The 19,706-nt window shown below is 40.0% G+C and overlaps 1 protein-coding gene across 1 annotated transcript; it reads right to left on the minus strand.

The window, feature by feature from the left end:
* Positions 1-10,757: 10,757 nt before the first annotated feature.
* On the minus strand, positions 10,758-15,062 carry HINT1 (histidine triad nucleotide binding protein 1). The gene is made up of 3 exons (XM_072840885.1): positions 14,773-15,062; positions 12,677-12,781; positions 10,758-11,077 (listed from the first exon to the last, which is right to left on the minus strand). The coding sequence occupies exons 1-3, from the start codon at positions 14,881-14,883 to the stop codon at positions 10,913-10,915; spliced, it is 381 nt and encodes a 126-aa protein (XP_072696986.1). The 5' UTR covers positions 14,884-15,062; the 3' UTR covers positions 10,758-10,912.
* Between the last annotated feature and the right edge of the window lie 4,644 nt (positions 15,063-19,706).

A 19,706-nucleotide genomic window follows, 5' to 3' on the forward strand; every position in this document is an offset into this window, starting at 1 on the left:
AATTCAAAAATTCATGTGGACATATGGATCAAAAGAAAATCTCAAGAATAATTTTTAGATATTTTGAACTAAGTGAAACTATAACATCATAATTTGTGGGATACAGCAAAAACAATGCTTAGAGGGAAATTTATAGCATTGAATGCATGCATGTATTAAAATAGAAAGATTTAAAATCATTAATTTAAGCTTCTACCTATAACTGGAAAAAGAAGAGTAAATTACATTCAAAGTAAGCAGAAGTAAAGATATAATAAAAATTAAAGAAGAAATTGATAAAATTAAACTTCTCCATTAAATACTGAAAATCACTGAAATGAAAAGCTTATTCTTCAAAAAGATCACTAAAACCTAAAAAGCTTCTAGCCAAGCTAGCCAAGAAAAAGAGAAGACACAAGTTACTAATATCAAAAATGAAAGTGTGAAAAAAAAATGAAAGTGTGAACATCACTACAGACCCCATGAATATAAAAAAGATTATAAAGGAATACTATCTCTGAACAATTCTCTGCTCACAAATTTGATAACCTAGATGGAATGGACCACTTCTTCCAAAGAAACAATCTACCAAACTCACACTAGAAGAAATACACAATCTGAATAGGCCTACATACATTAAAGAAATATAATCAATAATCAATAACCTTCCAAAAGAAAAAGCACCAGGCCCAGATGGGTTTGCTAATGAATTCTAGCAAACATTTAAGGAGGAAATTTTACCATACATACAAACTCTTTCAGAAGCAGAGGTGATTCTTCCTAACTCATTCTGTGAGGCCAGCATTGCCCTAATACCAAAACCAGACAAAGACATTACAAAGTAAAAAAACAACAACAAAACAAAAAAGCAGACCAATATCTCTTGTGAATACAGATGCAGAAATACCCAACAAAATATAAACAAATTGAATCCACCAATGTGTAAAAAGAATTGTACACCATAACCAAGTGGGAATTATCCCAGGTCTGCAAAATTAGTTCAACATTTGAAAATCATTTAATGTAGTAATGTATTACTATATAATATTAGTAGATGCAGGAGAAGTATCTGACAAAATCTAACACTCATTTATGATAAAAGTTCTCAGCAAACTAGGAATAGAGGGGGACTTCCTCAACTTAATAAAGAACATCTACAGGAATGCCTGGGTGGCTCAGCCGTTGAGCACTGCCTTTGACTCAGGGCATGATCTGAGAGTCTCAGGATCAAGTCCCACATCGGGCTTACTGCATGGAGCCTGCTTCTCCCTCTGTCTATGTCTCTGCCTCTCTCTGTGTGTCTCTCATGAATAAATTTTTTAAAAATCCTTAAAAAATAAAGAATTTTTAAAAAGTGTGTGCTTCAAAGGACACAATGAAGAAAGGAAGAAAATGACTGAAAAAATGGAAATTTTTCACAGTTCATATATCTAATAAGGGTCTAATAAAAAAACAAAAGACAATTTTAAAAATGGGCAAATGATCTAAATAGACATTTCTTCAAAGACGATATTTAATGGGCAATAAGCACATGAAAAGATAGATAGATAGATAATCAAGATAATCATCAGCCATCAGAGAAATGCAAATCAAAACTACAAAATACCACTTCACACCCCCTAGGATGACTATAATAAGAAAGGCAATGTTGGTCAAGATGTAGAGAAATTGGAGTCCTTACACACTGCTGATGGAATTGGAAAGTGGGTCAGCCCCCACTTTGGCAAATATTCAAAAGGTTACGTGTAGACTAATCATGTGACCAAATTTGTAACCTTATAAGCAATTCTACTCCTATTCCAATTCCTTAGGTAAATACCTAATAGAAATAAAACCTATATCCACATAAAAACTTGTCCACAGATAATTATAGCAACATTATTCATAAGATCAAATGTGGAAACAATCCAAATGTCCATCAACTGTTGAATGGAAAAACATGGCATATAAAAAGGAATGAATTATTGATACATGCTACAACATGGATGCTAAGTTAAAGAAGTCGGACACAAAAGACCAAATACTGTATGATTCCATTTATATGAAATGTCCAGAATAGGCAACTCCATAAAGACAGAAAATAATGGTTGTCCAGGCCTGGGGTTAGTGGGTTTAGAGGGAAATGGAACATGATTGCTAATGGGTATATTGTAGAGATCCTTACACTTCACTTTATCCCTCCATACTTCAGCATGCATTTCCTAAGAACAAGGATATTCTCCTATGCTACAACACAGTTACCCACCTAGGGAAGTTAACAATTCAATAGTGTTATTTAATATACAGTTTGTATTCAAAAAATAATACTATAGTTTATATTCAAATCTCCCAATTGTTCCAGGAATGTCTTTAGTAGCCTTTTTTTAATCCAAGATCCAATCACTATAAATACATTGTCTATTTAAGTCCCTGAAAGCACTTTTCATCTAGACTAGAATTACCTTCTGCTGCTGGTGGTTATTGTTTGTGATGTTGATAGTTGTGGCATTGATGTTTTTCATGACACTGACTTTTTAAAAGAGTTTTACCCTTATAAAATGTCCCACATTCTGAATTTGAAGAGTTATCTGATTGTTTCCTCTTTTATTAGATTCAGACTAAACTCGTCTGGCAAGAATACTACCCAGCTAGTGTCATGTACTCATTACACCACAACTGGCAATGCTATTTTTGTACATATACTTAATGTGCTATCAGATCTCTTCACAGTGTATATACACTTTCTTCTTTTGTAACTAAAAAGTGACTTAGAAATGTGTTGGAGGAGGTCACAGAGAGGATGTGACCACTGGTTGACTTGCGAACTGCACCCGGGTAATTAGAGGCTCCTTACTCTCTCCTTATCCTTGGAATCTATATTTCACTTATTATTCCTTTACTAGCAGCCCCTTCAAGTATGCAATCTTGAAAGGACTGTTATTGAGACTATCTGGATAATAAATATGCCTAAGCTTTGCTAAGACCTCTAAATAAAAACTTAATGATTCTGTTGTGTAGATCCAGAGATCCACTTGTCTCAAGATCTACTCGTCCCAAGTAAGGCTCGTATCCTCATATGTAAGTTCCCGTGCTCATTAAAACTTCTACCCACCACTCTGAAGGGGTCTGCTTGTTTCTTCAGTCTCTCTTTGCCCTCCACATTTGGGACCCACTTTTGAATTTCACCTGAGAAACTCTGAGGTTGCAAACCAACAAAGTGATGCTTTGAGACCATATCCCCCAATGGTGCTAGCATTCATTGATGATCCTTGACTGAATCAGTTGTTATACTGTGTTACCTTGTTGTATATATGTCATTTATGAGTGGAAAAATTGTGATTTTTTTCATTTGATCTTTTTTTTTTACATTTACTAGTTGGCACTTAGGCTAAAAAAAAAAGCGTTCTCTCTCATATCAATATATATTCACATATTTATTTATCCATGTATTATAACCATTATTAAGTATTCTTTTGCTCAAACTATCCCAAATTTGGCCACGTGGAGCCCATTCAGTCTAATTCCTGTGTCCTTTGGACATGACCTGCTCAGCCTTTGAGCACTCCCACTGCCCAGCCTACAAGAACAAGATACTCCATGCTCACCTGGTACTTTCCCTTCCCACACCTGGAATCAGCCATTTTCTTCAAGGAATCTTTTAGTGAGGAATGCTAGTTAAAGACCAAAAGTTAGGCATTATATAGTGTTATTGTCACTAGGCCTAGTGGATAAAACGAGGCTTTTTTTTTTTAAACCATCACTGTATACTGGTATTTCTCAACTTCATGAGGTTCTTTCTCATCTTGCCTCGTTCTGTATCTTTATCTCCCTTCTTCCACCATAAAAATCTGACTCCCACTCACACCAATATCTCTGATCGTTTGCTCTATCCTATGATACACACAAAACCTGTTACAAAAAAAACCTGTTACAAATTATATTCCAAACAATATCATGAGATAATATTTAAGATTTCTTTGTAGTTGTTATTGTCCTCATTATTTATTTGGTTTAGAAAAAAAAAAAAGAATTTATTTGGTTTAGGATCTAGAGTCCATGTGTTGTGTTAAAAAGCAACTTGAAAAAAAAAAAGCAACTTGAATTATATTTTGTGTGTTTATGTTTTTTAATATTTATATATAGTTGATTTCATTTCATTCTAATTGCATTTGATTTTAGGCTCTACTTTTTACCTTTTTAATTTACATTTAGCTTATTAACTCGTGGGTGTTTTCAGCCTTCCTCCATCCTTGTCAGTAGTAGAAAGTGCTCGTTTTGGCTGGCGATTTCTTTTTCTTCAGTTCTGAGAATGGTCCCAAATATACTACTGAGGGTCTCTTGGGATCTTCTGATATAATTGCAGAGAAATAAATTTAAGAGGTGCGTGGAAGATTAAGCATGAGAGTTTCCTTTTCTCCTAAAAGAGTGAGGCACAAGGGACGCATGGGTGGCTCAGTGGTTGAACGTCTGCCTTTGGCTCAGGGCATGATCCCAGGCTCCTGGGATCAAGTCCCACATCAGGCTCCCTGTGTCTATGTCTCCCTCTATGTCTCTGCCTCTCTCTGTGTGTCTCTCATGAATAAATAAATTTAGAAAAAATAGTGGGACACAGGAATAGCTGCGTGGAATAAATAAGAGAAATAATTAAGAAGTTTCTTTAAGCATTCAGTACCTTTTATACAAGAGGAGATGCTGCATTAGCTGACAAGAAAGGCTCAGTAGGTTGGGAATTTGGGATGCTCTGAGTCAATCAAATTGTCCCATATAGCTCCTTTCAATCATTCAGATACCATTCTTTGCTTATCGATATTCTAACTTTCTCATAAGACACTAAGCTATGAATTGAAGTAATAAAATTTGGCAACCTTAAGAATCAAATGTGTTTGGCTTACAACTGTTTGAGTTCTTTAGCTGAAACAGCTTATTTCTTTAAAAAAAAAAAAAAAAAGCTCTCATAGATTTTAATAGCATTGTCATAGAAAGCCCTTGGGTTTCATCTGGTAACTTGGACTAATAATTTAGAAATCTTAGCTTGGGGCACCTAGATGGCTCAGTAGGTTGAACTTCTGACTCTTGATTTCAGCTCAGATCTTGATCTTGAGGTTGTGGGATTGAGCCCATTAGGCTCCTTGATTCTTGGGGTGTCTTCCTGGGATTCTCCCTCTCTCTCCGTCCCTCCCCACCCTGAACCTGCTCTCTCTCTCAAATAAATAAACAAACCTTTAAAAAAAAAAAAAAAAGAAAATCTTAGCTTATCAAAAAAAAATTTAAATCTTAGCTTGTCATCATCTTTTAAGATGGTCAGCAGTTAGAAGCAATCACAACACCTCCACGGTCCCTGAATTCTCCCTATCCTTCATACTATCCTATGGTGTAGCACCTGATAACCCAAGCCTTGCCTTCAACTGGCATAACAGTACAAGTGACCCACAGAATGACTTAATTAGCTACTTTGATACTATTTACCATGGGCCTTGAAAATAATTCTTAATGTTTACTGGATCCTTCTTGCCTTCATCCCAAACCAGGCCAAATAGCTAATCTCAGCTCTCCAGCACCTCACCCCACCTTTAACTGAGAATCTATTACAGTCTGTAAACATTCCTAGTAAAAATTTCTCCAGCCATCCATTTCTTGAAACAATATTTAATGGCTAGTCACAGATTAACTAGGAAAATGGGCAGGAATAAAGAGAAGCTATGTAGATAATACCACACTCAAAAATAACACCTGAGAGCTAGTCTAGTAGAGCACTGCTACCCCTGTTGCTGAACACAGGAACCACGGCCAGCATTGCTGTCATCCCTGGTATTTAATACCGGATCCAACGACTGGCAACACAGGTACTATTGTGCCTGCCAACTGGATGCTGCTGCCACTGACACCAGAAAGAAGTCTCCACTGTCCTTGTTTCTTTGTATCATTAGTTTCAAATTCAAAATCCCAGATGAGTGTATCTGATTGGCAGAGCCTAAGTCAAGGGCCTACATCCCAGCTGGCAGAGGAGCTAGAAAACTAGATGTCTCTTCATTTCAGCTTCTCTTTGGGGAGGTATGGAATCCCTCAAATGTGAAGAGCGTTCAAATGCTGGACACCAATAATTACAAGTGTCCATTACACATATAATACTCAAGCAAATGCTACTTAACCCTATAATGGCCTCTAAGTGTTCAAGTGAAAAGAGTCACAGAGAGTCACATTTCTATCTTCTGCTTAAATCAGAAGATAGAAATGATTAAGCCTAGTGAGGAAGGCATGTCAAAAGCCATGACAGGTTGACAGGTAGGCCTCTTGAACAAGTTAGCCAAGTTGTAAATGCCAAGGAAAAGTTCTTGAAGGAAATTAAAAGTTCTACTCTAGTGGATATGAGAATGATAAGAAAACAAACAGCCCTACTGCTGATAATGGAGAATTTTTTTTTTTAAGATTTTATTTATTTGAAAGGGGGAGAGGGAGGGGGAGAGAGAGAGCGCGCACAGGGATGGGGTAGGGGGGATTGGAATGGGCAGACAGGAGGGAGAAGCAGATTCCCCAACAAGCAGGTAGCCTGATACAGGGCTCAATCCCAGACCCTGAGATCATGACCCAAGCCAAAGGCAGATACTTAACTGTCTGAGCCACCCAGGAACCCTTGATACGGAGAATTTTTAATGGTCTAGAATCAAACCGGCCGCATTCCCATAAACCAAAGCCTAATCCAGAGCAAGATCCTAACTCTCTTCAATTCTATTAAGGCTGAGAGAGGTAAGGAGGGTCCAGAAGTTTAAAACTAGCAGAGGTTGGTTCAGGAAATTTAAGAAGCCATCTCCATAACATAATTGCAAGGGGAAGCAACAAGTGCTGATGTAAAAGCTGGAGCAAATTTTCCAGAAGATCTAGTGAAGATAATTAATGAAGGTGACTATACTAAACAGATTTTCAACATAGACAGGGGAGCCTTCTATCAGAAAAAGATCCTAAGACTTTCATAGCGGAGAGGTCACTGCCTGGCTTCAAAGCATCAAAGGACAAGCTGACTCTCTTGTTACAGGCTAATGCAGCTGGAAACTTAAAAATTGAAGCCAATGTTCATTTACCATTTTGAAACTCCTAGGGCCCTTAAGAATTATCTTAAATCTGGGGATCCCTGGGTGGCTCAGCAGTTTGGCGCCTGCCTTCAGCCCAGGGTGTGATCCTGGAGTCCTGGGTTCGAGTCCCACATTGGGCTCCCTGCATGGAGCCTGCTTCTCCCTCTGCCTTATCTCTGCCTCTCTCTCGGTCTCTCATGAATAAAAAAATAAAGAAAGAATTATCCTAAATCTGCTCCACCTTTGCCTTATAAATGGGACAAAATCTGGATGACAGCACATCTGTTTACAATATGTTTACAATAATATTTACTGAATATTTTAAGCCCACTATTGAGATTTGCTGCTTAGGGAGGAAATAAAGTCCTTTAAAAATATTACTTTAAAAATATTATTGCTCACTGACAATGTACGTGGTCACCCAAGAGCTCTGATGGAGATGTACAATGAAATTAAGGTTGTTTTCATGCCTGCTAAGATAAGCACTCTCTTTGCCTACTCTTAAGCATATGTAATTCCAAATGGTGCTAATATAAATAAAAACTAAAAAGTAAATGGTGGCACAAATGAGAGTATCTGAAATTTTAGAAAAAGATTAGAAATTGTCCCCTTTAAAATAGCATAGGGATGGGGTGCCCAGGTGGCTCAGTTGGTTGTGTCTGACTTTGGCTCAGGTCATGATCCCGGGTCTTGAGATGAGAGTCCCACAACAGGCTCCATGCTCAGTGGGGAGAGTTCACTTGTCCCTCTGCCTCTCCCCAACCCCACTCGTGTGCGTGCTCTCTCACTCTCTCTCAAATGAGTAAGTAAAATCTTAAAAAACAAAAAGTTTAATTGCAGATATAGTGGGAACAGCCAGAGAACTAGAGTTAGAAGTGGAGCCTGAGATGCGACTGCTTTGCTGCAATCTCATAAAATGTTAATGGATAAGAAGTTGCTTAAGAGTAAGCAAAGAAAGTGCTTTCTTTTGATAGGATCTGTGCCTGGAAAGATGCTGTGAAGACTGTTGAAATGACAACAAAGGACTTAGAATATTACTTAGTTGATCAAACAGTGGCAGGGTTTGAGAAGATTGAATCCAGTTGTGAAAGCAGTTCTGCTGTGGGCCAGATGCTATCAAACAGCACTGTATGCCACACAGAAATCATTCATGAAATGAAGAGTCCATCACTGCAACAAATTTCACTGTTGTCTTATGAAATTGCTACAGCAACCCCAATCTTATCAGGTAGCAGCCATCAACATCAAGGCAAGACCCTCTGACAGCAAAGACTGTCTCCCTGGAAGCTCAGATGATGGTTAACATTTTTTAGAAATAAAGGATGTACATTGTTTTTTTATTCATGATGCTATTACCACTTAACAGACTACAGTATAGTATAAACATAATTTTTATATGCACTGGGACACCAAAAAATTCATTTGATTTAGCTTTTGTGATATTCATCTTATTGCAGTGGTCTGGAACAGAACCTGCAATATCTCCAGGGTATGCCAGTATAGGCAAAAATCTCTTTATTAAATGATCCTGTATATCATGGACAACAATTCAAGAAGTAATTACTGTTACCTGCTTGTGTTCTCAAATATTTTGCTTTCCAACTAATTAAAGGACTGATATGCAAAGTTTGAAGCAACTCTTGGGATACTTGCAGGACGTATTTGAGGAAGGCTTAACCACTTTTTATTCTATTTAACTAAAATCCATGCTATAAGAAAAGGGCTTTTTAAAGTTTAATTATGTGTTATTTCGTACATAACATGAACAGCAAAACAAAAAGTTATCAGTATAATAAAACACCATAAATGAATGCAGCAAAGAAGGAGCTTTAACTTGGAATAAAAGTTGCACCTACTGTACTCACAGAAATGAGTCGGTGATGACCAGCTTCCACAAGCCTGTTTAAGGCAGAAAGGTCAGAGGCACAACCAGCAAGACAACGTAGTTGTCTACCTGACTTATTAGCACTGGTTTGAAGAAATCGGTGGGAAAGAGAATATGCCTCAAGAAAGCAGATTCTAGGGGATCCCTGGGTGGCGCAGGGGTTTAGCACCTGCCTTTGGCCCAGGGTGCGATCCTGGAGACCCGGGATCGAATCCCACGTCGGGCTCCCGGAGCATGGAGCCTGCTTCTCCCTCTGCCTATGTCTCTGCCTCTCTCTCTCTCTCTCTCTGTGACTATCATAAATAAAAAAAAAAAAAAAGCAGATTCTACCCTCTTAAACATAATACAAATGGTTCTCTCATTATTACATCCTTTATAATGGTACAAATCCTTCCCAAACTCCTCCCCACATCTTCCCTCATTGAAAAAAAAGTCAGAGTGCCTAGTTGGCTCCTAGTCAACAGAGCATCTGACTCTCGATCTCAGGGTCATGAATTCAAGTCCCATCTTGGGCTACAGCTCACTTTAATTAAAAAAAAAAAAAAGTCCTAGAAGTACATAAACCCATTAAAGTCTTGAGGAAAAAATAATGATTTTTAAAAATCTTCCTGGGATGGGAAGGCTTTTTAAAATATGAAATAAATTAAAACTTGACACATTATGCAAATATTTTAAACACCATAAAAAAGTTTAAAAATGACAATTAGGAAAAAATTATTTTAAGACTGAAATGCCAATATTCCTGATAGCCCCAGATATTTAAAAATCAATAACATAATTTAAAATGTAGGGAAAAAAGTTTTCAATTAGTGTCAAACCTTACTAAAATGGTCTATAAAGAGATTAATAATGGAAGTAATCCATAAGCACAAAGATTATCAAAGAGGAAAGTAAGGCAGACAGGAAATATCAAGTAAGTTTCGGAAAATGTTAAGTGCCTACGTGAAGGAAAGCCAAAAGACAAAACTACTTGCCCTACAGCATCTCAGAAAGGCTAAGGTGCATGGTACAACTAAAAAAGGCTGGTCAGTCTATATAAGGAGAACTCATACCATGAGGTGCCCTCCCCAACTCCACATAAGCCAGATTCATGTACAACTTAAATATTTTTGCTAGTGTGCACATGTACATTCAAAACAGTGAGTTTTCAATTTGGAAAGTTAATTCTAAGTAATATGATTATAATAAATATTCAGACAGTTTAGATAGCAAAAGAAATACCAATGTATGGCTTCACATGGTCATCAAAGATTCTGTGACAAATCTATTTTAATCCCTTCTAAATTATCCCCATACTGTAGGAGAAACATGAGCTAGACAAAAACCATTCCTTCTAGCCCCAAATCTGTCACTTTCTGGATCAATCACATCAGATACTCCTTTGTTCCTCAGAAAACAGAGAATTAGATTAGAAAATCTTCTCCTGGACTAATATTTTACCCTAAAAGGATTATTTCAAAGCTAAAACCAAATTGGTGAAATCTTGTAATTTGCCTTCAGAAACCAGTCACACCATTCTAACAATGTACATGTGTAGTGTCCTTTTTGGGAAGAAAAACCCAAAAACCTCCCAAATTATGAACTCTACCTTCATATGTTCCAACAATTTTTTTTTTAAATAAATCAAATACAAGGGCAGCCCCAGTGGCGCAGTGGTTTGGCGCCGCCTGCAGCCTGGGGTGTGATCCTGGAGACCCGGGATCGAGTCCCACATCGGGCTCCCTGCATGGAGCCTACTTCTCCCTCTGCCTGTGTCTCTGCCCCTCTCTCCCTCTCTCTCTGTGTCTATGAATAAATAAATAAAATCTTTTTAAAAAAAATCAAATACAAGAGTCAGAGAAACTATAAACCATGCAACATTGTCTTTTATTATGTATGGGTTTTAAAAATTACTTCCTCAATCTATCCATACACAGGCAAAAGTAAGTATACTGTTTAACATACTGGAACTTAGAAATATTGATCATTGCCTAGAGAAGGGAAAATTATCCCTAAAACATGCTTAACCAGGAGGCCAATTCATCTGCCGGCCTCCAAGAACATGGAGATGAACATGATAGACAGACTGTCCCCCATCTGAACCTTCATTCACCACCATTCGATAACCTTTCTTCAGGCCCAGATCAGCAGCACATTTCTTGCCAACAATCATTAAATGTCCAAGAAGCTGGAAAAGAAAAAAAAGTTTCTTAAGCAATAGGCAATTTACAAATTCTTGCCACTAAATAACATACTACCAAGTTCATATATTAAAAGACTACCAAATTAAAACGTACCCTACTGGGCATTAATACTAACACAACATAATTTATAATTAAAAACCCACAGATTAGCTATTTATTCATTACTAATTCCAATAAACAAATTAGATATAAATCTGCTCAATTAAAACAATTTTTAAATCATTTTCCAAGTGGGTTGTTTAAATGTTAAATATATCTTCCTTTCTTTTAACAGGAGAGTATATCAATCAGGCTAGATTTGGTTAAGCTGTGGTAACAAACACCAAATACTGGTTTACAACAAAGATATATTTCTTGTGCTCACTACATGCTCATCACAAGTTGACGAGGCTCTAAACAGAATCACTGAACCCTCCCCTGTATGACGTACTATTTCTTTACTGAGGAAAAATGAAGGGTGCCCAGGTGACTCAGCTGGTTAAGCGTCTTCGACTCAGGTCATGATCTAAGGGTCCTGGAATCAAGCCCAGCCTGGGGCTCCCTGCTCAGTGGGGAGCCTGCTTCTCCCTCTCCCTCTGCCCCACCCCTGCTCAAATGTACTCCCGCTCTTCCTCTCAAATAAATAATCTTTTAAAAAAAAGGAAAAATGGGTCTCACCAACTATTTCTTGTTAGGAACCATTGTGTTTAAGAATTTGTGGTGATGGGGCAGCCCAGGTGGCTCTGCGCTTTAGTGCTGCCTTCAGCCCAGGGCGTGATCCTGGAGACCCAGGATGGAGTCCCACATCAGGCTCCTTGCATGGAACCTGCTTCTCCCTCTGCCTGTATCTCTGCCTCGCTCTCTCTGTGTCTCTCATGAATAAATAAATAAAATTAAAAAAAAAAAAAAAGAATTTGTGGTGATGGATGTTGACTGTGGTGATCATTTTGTAATATACATGTATCAAACCATTATGTTGCACACCTAAAACATAATTTTGTGTCAACTATATCAATTTTAAGAAATCAAACTTTTTCTACATTGCACTGACTTCCAAATGATTGTGTTTTCCCCCCCTCAATAATATCCTTAAGAGGGATCCCTGGGTGGCGCAGCGGTTTAGCGCCTGCCTTTGGCCCAAGGCGTGATCCTGGAGACCTGGGATCGAATCCCACGTCGGGCTCCCTGCATGGCGCCTGCTTCTCCCTCTGCCTGTGTCTCTGCCTCTCTCTCTCTCTCTCTCTGACTATAATGAATAAATAAATAAAATTAAAAAAATATATATAATACCCTTAAGAAAATGAAAATGTGACATCACTTTCAGGTCACAATTTAGTCTCCCAAATTTATTTATAGATTTATTTTAAAGATTTTATTTATTTACTCATGAGAGACACAGAGAGAGAGAAAGAGGCAGAGACACAGGCAGAGGGAGAAGCAGGCTCCATGCAGGGAGCCAGATGTGGGACTTGATTCCGGTCTCCAGGATCACACCCTGGACCAAAGGCGGCGTTAAACCGCTGAGCCACCCAGGCTGCCCAGTCTCCCAAATTAAAAAAAAAAAAAAAGGCAAGGAAATCAATTGTGTTAGTAAATTTACTTACACTTTCATCATCATCTTCTGCTACAGAGATCTGGGATATATGCTTCTTGGGTATCACCAGAAAATGAGTTGGTGCTTGAGGGGAAATGTCATGGAAAGCAAGACACTAGAAAAAAAGGGGAGAAAAACCAGTTTTAGTATATTATCTTATAGGCTACATTTATTCTTTCACACTAGCCCCATGAGAAGCACTGCTAGGAAATCAGAAGTGTACACAATACATGTGATCCATGGTCAGTTTCATGGAACTTAGTTTAATGGAAAGGCTGACCTTAAACCAATAAAGGTATAAAAAAGTTAAGATCCTACCTACACATTACAAAAGAAGAGTAAAGACTGAAATAAATGATTATCACAGAAAAAAAGCCAAATTTTGACTAGGGAATCAAAGACAACCACTCTGAGGTAGGGACATTTAAAGTGAGATCCAAAAGTGAAGTAGAAATTAGGCATGATAATCCTTTGTCTATCTCTTCAGTTTGATCTCATGCAACTCTTCTGCTCAAATCACAGTATCTTTCATCTCTCTCCACACTCCCAGGCTTTTTTTCAAAGGCCATTCCCTCTACTGCAATGGTCTTCTCTCCCCTCAACCCCAACTTCTGTCTTCACCTGATATTTATTCCTCAGCTCCCGGCATATATAAAATTTCTGAAAGAAATCTGATTTCCGACCCCACTTTCCCTAGGTTAGGAGTCCTGATTGTGCAATTTCCTGTTTTTTCTTTACTACAATGATCGGCTTTGTAATTATGTATTTGATATTTTGACTGACATCTATTTCTTCCCACCCTACTCAACTATTTAAGTAATGAAGCTGTTTGGTTTTCTTTCTTTCTTTCTTTCTTTCTTTTTTTTTTTTTTTTTGAAGTAGCATTTAGACAAATTATAAAACCACATGAATTTTTTTAAATCTCTTCTTCTCTACTCAAGGTGGAAGCTGCATAATAGGACCTTCCAGGCTCAAAGGTCTCAGGACTAATTCTATTTGGTAATCCATACAAAATGCTGTATCATTCAGATTGCTTCATGCAGTTGCACTGTTGGGTCTCAGGTGGCTCAAAAAATCAATTATTTCAGGCATCATTTATAATAAAAAAAAAAAAGCAAGTGAAAATACTTACAAAAGAAATACGCATTTTTCTAGAACAAAAGAACTTGGTAATAATTAAATAGAGCTATCTAAAGTCCACCTAGAAGAATCTAATTAAATCTTAGGTAACGTTTTGAATCTAGGACCGCTACTGGGAGTCCGAAGAGAATGCTTCCCCGATGCTCCATATTTCTTAAAGTTAATATGACAGTTTACAAAATTACTTGTCTGGATGGGCCGACCTCCTGCCCAATGCCCAGCTTTATCTGAGATCCAAACCCATAAATACAACTGCCCAGGAAGTCTTTTACACAAGATGTCACATCTACTTGGCCCGCCTGACACGGAATTTCACCGACGATGAAGTCAACAAAAACTACCGCTTCCTGTCAAATAGGAAAGGAGCCTTTGCTACCAGGCGGGACCGAAGGAAAACCAATCCCCGAAGCGGACCCAGGGAGCCGGCGGCCCGAGCGGGTTGGGGGAGGGAGGGGCGGGTCGCCTCCCCACCCCGCCGAGGCGGCCCCGGCGACCCCCGCCCTGGGGCGCGCGGGCGCCCGGGCAAGCCCAGGCCAGCAGGCTGCGCGCGGGAGATCGCGGAGATTGGGCCCGGCTCAGGGCGCGCTCGGATTTCTCCGCGCCGGGCAGAGCGCGGGCGAGATTGTGAGATTCCTGACCCGGGCGGGGTCCCAGGCGGCCGCGGAGCAGGCGGGCACCCACGCCGAGGAGCCTGCGCGGCCCCGCACGCGCCCGGCAGCCTGACCCGCGCCCCGGGCTGATAACGCGTAACCGGAGCGCCGGCACGCGCCGGCAGGCGGCCTCGGGGCGGCAGGGCCCTGCCCGCTGGCTGGGGGCCCGCGGCGGAGGCCGTGCGGGGCGGCCGACTCCCTTCCCTTCGCGGCGCCGCCCGACCCCTTCCCGTCCTTCCGTCCGCGAGAACCCCCGTGTCCTCGGGCGACTGCCGTTGTCAGCCTGCCCGCGAGGCGACCCGACCCCGCTGTCTACCTGGTCATCCTCAAAAATGATTTTGGCTGGGATTTCCTTGCGGATGATCTTCCCGAAGATCGTGTCGCCTCCAGGCCTGGCGGCCTGAGCCTTGGCGATCTCATCGGCCATCGCGGCCTCCTCCCGCGCGGCCGCCCCGGGGAGAAGCTCGGGAGGAGGGAGGAGCCGGGGCGGCGGGCGGAGGGCGGGAGTGCGCGGCCAAGCCTGCGCGGGGACCGCTGCTCGGGCGCCCGGACTGGTCCTGCGCGTGCGCACTAGCCCGGGCGCCGCGGGTGCAGGGAGCGCGCGGGAGCCTCTCGGAGCAGCCGGTCGAGACCCGGCAGAAGGGAGGTTCCTGGTCTGGGGCTCTAGGCAGCCGCGCTGAGGTCTTTTTTTTTTTTTCTTTTTTTTTTTTTTAATTTCCTTGAGTGTGTCTTGGGGAGTAGAGTTATTGTATACGCCCTTCTTCACTTGCTTTATGGAACTTGTAGGAAAAATTAGGTACTGTAACTGAAAAGATTTGATAATCCAAAAAGTGCTGCTGGTCATGGGTGCTGAGACACCCTAACAACTTAACTTCTCGGCTACAGAAGGGCTTGGCTCCGGGAAGTAAGCTCTGTTTGCACCACTGTTTTTTCCTCTCTAGAGCAGTTGTTTTCGGTGCACGTTAAAATCACTTGGGGGACTTCTGAAAAATCCTCTTGAACCTGGCCAGATCAATTAAATCAGACTCCGGAGTCGGGACTCAGGCATCCGTAGTTTGTAATTCTCCCTCCACTGTAAAACAAAGACTTCTCCCCAGAAGTAATCAGCATAATGCAACATGCCCCATCTTAACGAAATAACACCTTCCTTAATTTGACATACCCCCTCATATCTTTGATGATTTTTTAAAACTTTTCTTTATTCTGTGTCTACTTTCTCATCCTTTCTAAACCCATTTCGCTCTTGCCAATGTTTTTGAGGACCTCCACTTAAAAAATTCTGTGGACATTTCCATTTCTTTCCTTTCCTTTTTTTTTTTTTTATTTAAGATTTTATTTATTTATTCATGAGAGACACACCCACAGAGAGAGGCAGAGACCCAGGCAGAGGGAGAAGCAGGCTCCATGCACGAAGCCCAATGCAGGACTTGATCCTGTGATTCCAGGATCACACCCTGGGCAGAAGGCAGAGGCTCAACTGCTGAGCCACCCAGGCGTCCCTGAACATTTCCATTTCTTATCATACTAGACCTCTTAGCATCATTTGCTAATGTTGATCATTTCCTCTTTTCTGGAAGTCTCCACGTTTGTAGTGTTTCCTATCCTTCTGGTTGCTATTTCAACCTCACAGTAAGCCTCCAGTTCCAGACTTCATAATAGGTTCCATTCTTAGCCATCTTCTCTAGCCAACATTTAATTTCCACATGCCCTTGTTAAGAAAAATTAACTGTAGCTCCAGGAGTACTCAACATGATAATACTTTACCAGTTTGTCTTGTCTTGTCCCTTGCTAATAAAAATTATTGATAGTGGATTCTTTGAATCTCAAAAGTGGCCCATTTGCTACTGTTGCTATCAAAGACATTACTGGGACAATTGGCAAAATTCTAAATAATGCCTATAAATTAGATAGTTTTGAAAGTTGTGTTAATTTCCTCACATAACCACAGCAAAATTATCAAAATTAGTTAATCTGGTGTGGGGGTCTTAGAGTTTAGGTTTTTAACATGTTTCCAATTGATACATTTGCTGCTTGCCCTGGAATCATACTTTGAGTGCCACTGATATAAGAGACTGCTGTGGGGTTTTTTTTTTGTTTTTTGTTTTTTTGTTTTTTTTTTTTTTTGCAGGAATAAAAAATAATGAAGTATTTAGGAGTATAGGAGTATCACATTTGCAGCTCACTTTCAAACAATAAAGAAATACCAAAAAATGTTCATATGTAGAGAGAAAAGGATACAGTGATTGTAGTCAAATATTAACATTTGGGGAATCTAAGTGAGAGGTATATGCAAATCCTGTTATTCTTGCAACTTTCCTGTAAGACTTAAATTGTAAAAATACAAAATTAAGAAGAGATATATACTGGTTTGGATAATAAATGTGGTCACCTTTCACTAAGGCTTTATCATTTGCAGAACAATGATTTTCCAGCATGTATCATCTCCTGACCTACCTTTCCCCTTAATTCTAGATTGGCCTATGGTATATATATTACTGCCTACTTATCACCTCCATATGGATGTCTACCAGGCACTTCAAATTTATTTTTACTCTTTGTACAATAAACAAATGATAAAATCTCCTCCTGCAAATTCTACGTCTACCATAGTACCATCCACCAAATAGCTCACGTCAAAAGCCTTGAAATCATCCTTAACTCCTCTCTTTTACACTTGGAATATATATTATGAATCCAGTCACTTTTCACCTCTTCTACTACACCACCCTAATCTAAACCATTGTACTTTGAGTGCCTTCCAGCTTGGTTCTGCTTCCACTATAGTCAATTTGGCATTCAGCACAGAAAGTGATTTTTGTAAAATATAAATCATGATCTCATTGTCTTGCTTATTAAGCATTTCATGACAGAATTAAATCCAAAATCTTTACCTTGGTGCATAGGGTTCTCACATGATCTCAGGCCCATGCATTTCAAGATTATTGACCAGTGTTAACCAGACTGCATGTGGTGGGCAGAGGATGCCCATGTTCCAATCTCTGAAGCCTATGAATATGTTACTTTACATGATAAGGGGAATTTCCAGATGTCATTAAAGGATCTTGCAGTGATGAGATTCCTGATTGTCCAGGTAGGCTAAATGTAATCATGGGGGCATTCATAAATGAAAGAGGGACACGGGAGAGATAGGAGATATGATGATGGAAGCAGAGGTGGCGGTGAAAGATTGAAGATGCCCTACTATTGGCTTTCAAGATGGAAGAGGACACAAACAGGTAACATTCTGGAAGTTGGAAATCTGAATTACACTGGGCTAAAATCATGATGTTAGCAGGGCTGCATTTCTTCTAGAGGCTCTAGCGGAGAACATTTACCTTACCTTCTAGAAGCTCCCTGCATTTCTTGGCTTGAGGCCTCTTTCTCCATCTTCAGAAGCAGGGCATCTTTAAACCTCTCCCTGACTCTGCTTCCTTCTTCCACTTAAAAGCAGCCTTTTGATTACTTACAGTTGGGCCCACCAGATAATTCAGGATAACTTTCCCTTCTCAAAAGTCTTAATTTAATCACATCTATAAAGTCCCTTTTGTCATAGAAGGTAACATTAAAAAAATTCCTGGGATTTAAACAGGAAAGCCCTCTTTTGGAGGGCTTTATTCTGCCTACTTATAGTTCCATGAACTTATGGGATGAACAAATTGTGGAATTTCTTGTTCAGTTCTGGGTCTCATGCTTTGAGATGTTAAGAAACCAGGACATATTCGTAGAATAACCAAAATAGTCATCTTGTTTATGCAACAGCTGAAGGAACCATACAGGTTTACCTAAGAGAAGCTTCAGTACTGAACTGATTCTGGCCCTGTGGGAACTATATTTTCAAGTATTGGCAGATGAGGGGTTTTAGTTAACTGAATACAGGACCCTAGTTAGCCAGAAATTATAACAATAAATTATGAATTTTCAGGAAATTGGGCAAGGATTCTAAATTAGAAATGAAAATAAGCATGTTTCAATCATTCTTTAAAAATTAGAAGGCACGGGATCCCTGGGTGGCGCAGCGGTTTGGCGCTTGCCTTTGGCCCAGGGCGCGATCCTGGAGACCCGGGATCGAATCCCGCGTCGGGCTCTCGGTGCATGGAGCCTGCTTCTCCCTCTGCCTGTGTCTCTGCCTCTCTCTCTCACTGCATGCCTATCATAAATAAATAAAAAAAATTTAAAAAAAAAAAAAAAAAAAAAAAAAAAATTAGAAGGCACCATCATGCAATGTCACGAGATCATCTATTGTTTCCTATATAAAAGTACAGAGTATATTTGGTTTAACTTGGTTAAGCTAGGGAGGCCTGGGTGGCTCAGCGGTCGAGCGCCTGCCTTCGGCCCGGGGCGTGATCCCCGGGTCCCGCATCCGGCTCCTTCCAAGGAGCCTGCTTCTCCCTCACTCTTCGTGTCTCTCTCTCTCTCTCTCTCTCTCTCTCTCTCTCTCTCTCTCTCTCTCGCTGTGTCTCTCATGAATAAAAAAAAAAAAAAAAAAAACTTGGTTAAGCTAAACACTCATTAGCAAATCTAATGAATTATAACTTAAAAAGTCAACTATTATCTTGCTATTTTGATGACTTGCAATATTCTTTAAAATGACATAAACCACAGAGAAGGAAAAAGGTCTTTAAGATCCATTGCTTCAAATCGTTCTCTCCTACTAGGTAAAACTTAAAAGTCAGTTTTACCTAGAAATTAATCTGAAAGGCTAGAAATTAATCTGAAAGGCTGTTAAGTAGGGAAAAAAGCAATGGTTATGCGATGGGGGAAAAGGTTGAGATTTTTCTTGAAGTTTGCCAGGTCCTAAGTTAAATATACTTAAATAACATTTCTCTACCTCTTGAGCAGCAAAACCAGAGTAGGGAGCTTGTGTAGAGGGTTAACGCTAGGCTTTTGAGATCAGGCATACGGATTTGTGTCTCAGACTTCCATTACCAGCTGTATGGGTTTTGTTTTTGTTTTAAGATTTATTTATTTTAGAGAGAGTGTGCTGGCGAACACCTGAGCAAGGAGGAGCAAAGCGGAGAGGAAGAAGGGGAAAAGCAGACTTCCCGCTGAGCGCGGAGTCCGAGGGGGGAGGGGACTCAATCTCACCACCCAGAGTTCACGACCTAAACTGAAATCAAGAGTTGTCAGCCTTAACTCACCCAGTCACCCAGGCACCCCTCTAGCCTAGGTCTAGAGCAGGTAACTCTACCTCACCTTTAACGGGAATTGAGAGAATGTACAAACAGCGCTTTGGGGAGCCAGAATTCCAAT

Source organism: Canis lupus, chromosome 10 (genome assembly GCF_048164855.1).
Source record: "Canis lupus baileyi chromosome 10, mCanLup2.hap1, whole genome shotgun sequence".
Classification (NCBI taxonomy): domain Eukaryota; kingdom Metazoa; phylum Chordata; class Mammalia; order Carnivora; family Canidae; genus Canis; species Canis lupus.